This window comes from Salmo salar, chromosome 09 (assembly GCF_965601325.2).
Source record: "Salmo salar chromosome 09, fSalSal1, whole genome shotgun sequence".
Taxonomy (NCBI): domain Eukaryota; kingdom Metazoa; phylum Chordata; class Actinopteri; order Salmoniformes; family Salmonidae; genus Salmo; species Salmo salar.
This window is the reverse complement of record NC_138299.1, coordinates 93,680,449-93,684,290: the sequence shown is the minus strand read 5'-3', so window position 1 is coordinate 93,684,290 and position 3,842 is coordinate 93,680,449. Positions and strand designations below refer to the sequence as shown.

The 3,842-nt window shown below is 42.2% G+C and overlaps 1 protein-coding gene across 1 annotated transcript; it reads right to left on the bottom strand.

The window, feature by feature from the left end:
- Positions 1-510: 510 nt before the first annotated feature.
- Positions 511-2,819, bottom strand: msx2 (Homeobox protein MSX-2). Its single transcript, NM_001141603.2, is given in 2 exon segments — positions 511-1,446; positions 2,376-2,819. Coding segments are annotated over 2 exon segments (837 nt in total). The 5' UTR covers positions 2,743-2,819; the 3' UTR covers positions 511-976.
- Between the last annotated feature and the right edge of the window lie 1,023 nt (positions 2,820-3,842).

Below are 3,842 nucleotides of genomic sequence, written 5' to 3'. Positions count from 1 at the left end.
ACATTGATGCCATAAGTCAATGGTTCCACCAGTCAATGATTTTAAAAGGGCAGGAGAATGATAATTTAAATGGTTTCACTGTCCAGATCTGTCTACCTTCGGAGGTGGTCAGGAATATCAGCATCAGATCAAAATGCGTCTTTCAATCATCTACACCTGTCTGGAAATGTGGGCACAATCAGAATGTGGACAAGATAAGAACAAATGATGAATGTTAGAACCAGGTATAACAGGGCTTGAATCGTACTCACTCTAAAAAAGTATTAGAACTGTTACCTCCTAAATGAGGTGAATTAGCCTATACTACACGTTTTAAAGCTCCAGGTACAAAGGTAAAGGTCTTATCAAACAATCAGATCTATACGCGATTAAACAATCCACTTGCATATGAAATTGTGGAGAATTTAAGCAATTTGTTCTTTGTATTTACCAGACATTGTAGAAGCATAATAAAATGAATTGAAAATAGAAGAGATGTTGAAGGTAAACCCCCATATCAAGACAAGGTCAGCAAATAACATTTTATTTTCAACATCAGACCACAAAATATTTACACTTGTAGATACATTTCATAAAATATATATTATATTACATTTATTCAATAAATATGTTATTATAGAGCTAATCTGGTATTTAGGGAGTGATCAGACACACGGTGGATCAGTATCCTACGAAACGATCCAACAAACTTTGGCAAATACAGCACAGGTCAGGTCAGGGCTATAGAATAAATGAACAATTACCCTGCCATGGAGCTTGTACTATGGGTGCTGGAACTATGGGGTGTTCTGATGCACTAGGCTCTTCCGTAACAAACCAGGGAACACAAGGTACCGTATAACCATGCACACTTCCACATCTGTTGACTATATCAAAGTTGGTCCAGCACAAGATATTCAAGGCATCCCTGAGAGTTAGGGTATCATTTCAAATCTTGTTGTGAGGTTCATCACATTCGCACGCACACACAAACCTTTCAGGACAGGTGGAACAGTCCGTACCCCATAGGTGAGGTGTACACCCCCAGATTTGGTTCTGTTTTTAACAGAGGGGTGTGTCTTAAGGGGAACCCCTGTTCTCCGTACATACCTGAGACCCACCCACCCAGACCCCCTAGACCACCCAAACTGACACAGAGGGGAAACGGCAGTGAGGAGAACCCCGGGTGATAGAACCCCGGCTTGGATCCAACACCTGTGGCGGCCATCTTGAGTTTCTCCGCCTCTGCCTCCTGTACTCTCTTGGCTTTAGCCCGTCGATTCTGGAACCAGATCTTTACCTGGGTCTCTGAGAGGGACAGGGAGGAGGAGAACTCGGCCCGCTCTGCAATGGACAGGTACTGTTTCTGATGGAACTTCCTCTCCAGGGACAGGAGCTGGGAGGAGGTGAAGGGGGTCCGGGGCTTCCTGTTGGTCTTGTGTTTCCTCAAGGAGGGACTGAGCTGGTCTGGAGAGAAAGGAGGGAGGGACAGAGGGATGTATCATTAAAGGCATAATGAGTGTTTGTGGTATTTGTCAACATCCATTAGCCTAAACATGTCACTAATAGACAGAAAGAGAACATGAATCAAAATACACTGTGTACAAAACATTAAGAACACCTGCTCTTTCCATGACATACTGTAGACTGACCAGGTGAATCCAGGTGAAAACTATGATCCCTTATTGATGTCACTTGTTAAATCCACTTCAATGTGTGTAGATGAAGGGGAGGAGACAGGTTAAAGAAGGATTGTTAAGCCTTGAGACATGGATTGTGTATGTGTGCCATTCAGAGGGTGAATGGGCAAGACAAAAGATTGAAGTGTCTTTGAACGGGGTATGGTAGTAGGTGCCAGGCGCACTGGGTTGTTTTCAAGAACTGCAACGCTGCTGGGTTTTTCGCACTCAGCAGTTTCCTGTATGTATCAAGAATAGTCAACCACCTAAAGGACATCCAGCCAACTTGACACAACTGTGGGAAGCATTGGAGTCAACATCCCTGTGGAAGCTTTGGAACCTTGTAGAGTGCATGGCCTGATTAATTCAGGCTGTTCTGAGGGCACAAAGGGGGGTGGAACTCAATATTTGGAAGGTGTTTCAAATGTTTGGTATACTCAGTGTATATACACAAATACATACATTTAGCCTTCTCCCCTGATGATATGCAGTGTTTTTAATAGTTATAAAGAACTGATATTGATCTGTAGACAGTGTACAATAGTTTTATACCGTTCTAACTCAGAAAGTTATCTTTTTTCCACATAGGCTACAACTTCTAAAATACATTAGTAAACATACATAATGGATATTTCCCAATTGATCACCATGGGCCAAAAAGTTACCAGGCCATAGGTTTTTCAATAACTCTTCTACATAATAAGGTTGAGCACTTACGGAGCGCTGGAGCGAAATTGGACGCAAAGTCCCCTGGTTCCGACGTCTCTGATTTAACTGTCGAAGAAGACGGGCCAAAGTTGTGAGGAAAGTCTTCTGTACTAGACGCCTCTCTGGACACCGATATAGAGTAATTCCCCAGGGGAGAGATTATCGTACCGCTGTGGCGTCTCCCTCCGTCGCCAGGAGTTCTTCTATCCAACATGATCGCATCCACACTGAAAGGTAAAGGTGATTCAGGTGTTTTTCGCTCCTTGAGCTGCGTCGGTGGTCGAGGAGTGTCCTCATAGGTTGAAAAGCCATCTGTCGAATCTACTGGAGAATCCATGCTTCTTATTATGCCAAAATCAGATGTTGACGAACACATTCAACTTGTCCTAAAGGTAATAATAATATGCGCATCTCAACTGTTATCAGCGGAGAGGACAACAACTTCTGAAGTCTGTGTCTAAACTCATGAGAACACTTGTTTATAGCACTGTGACTTTCAACCAATTCAAACCCTGACAAAACGATAGAAGAGGAAGGAGACTTGCGATTGGCCTATGAGTTTCTGGGTTTTGGGTGTGGTCCTGGGTCTTGAGGTTAAAGACACCCTCGGGACAGACTACACTCAGGGTAAACACGAGGTCGAGTAAATACGAGCCTAATTTACAGCTAATTGCGTGAGAAGAAGGAGGAGGAGGAGGTGGATGGAAAATCGCTGAGAATTCATTTTCAATTGTTGCTCCCTCAAGGCTATTCCAACAAATATGTAGATTAAGCCTGCCTTACCCCGTTTTCCCAGAATAAATAATATAATTTATATTTTAAGAAATAATATTTTGAAAAATATTCTACATTCAACAAATGATGGACATTACTACGATGAAAAATAGCACATTTAATAAAATACTCTATCAGTGCAGTACATAGACAGCAGGTTGGCTGAAAACATCAGGAAAATGATGCACATGCATCCATGGGGCTGAAGGCCTTGCGTTGTTATGATTCTGAACGGTCAGATACCTAGCAACAATGACAAGAAGCTGCCATGTGGGGAATCGTAGATGACTCGTTTCAGCTTGTTATTGATACCATGTCTTGTTTTGACGCTTGTCACGTATGCTAATACAGCTAAAATTCACTAGCAGGCTAACCAACAAGTGTAACAATATATTTCAGAGACAACAAATGCTCATTTTGCAAATGTATTTATGTTTTCAATAAACATTTGGAGAAGAAATATATTTTACATGTTGTCAACAATCCTTTCACTCTAAGCCAACCATCTGTTTTGCCCCAAATTTGTTCACGTGTCAGTTTTGTTCGAAAACAACCCACCCGTCTACACATCAATAGAAACAAGGCAACAGTAAACATGTCGTCCCCCATGAATGCTGCAGTGCCCTGTTGGGCCAATTGAGATATGGCGTGTGACTAATACATTTCTGTTCATTACTAAACTCCCGCCTTGGGCCAATCAGT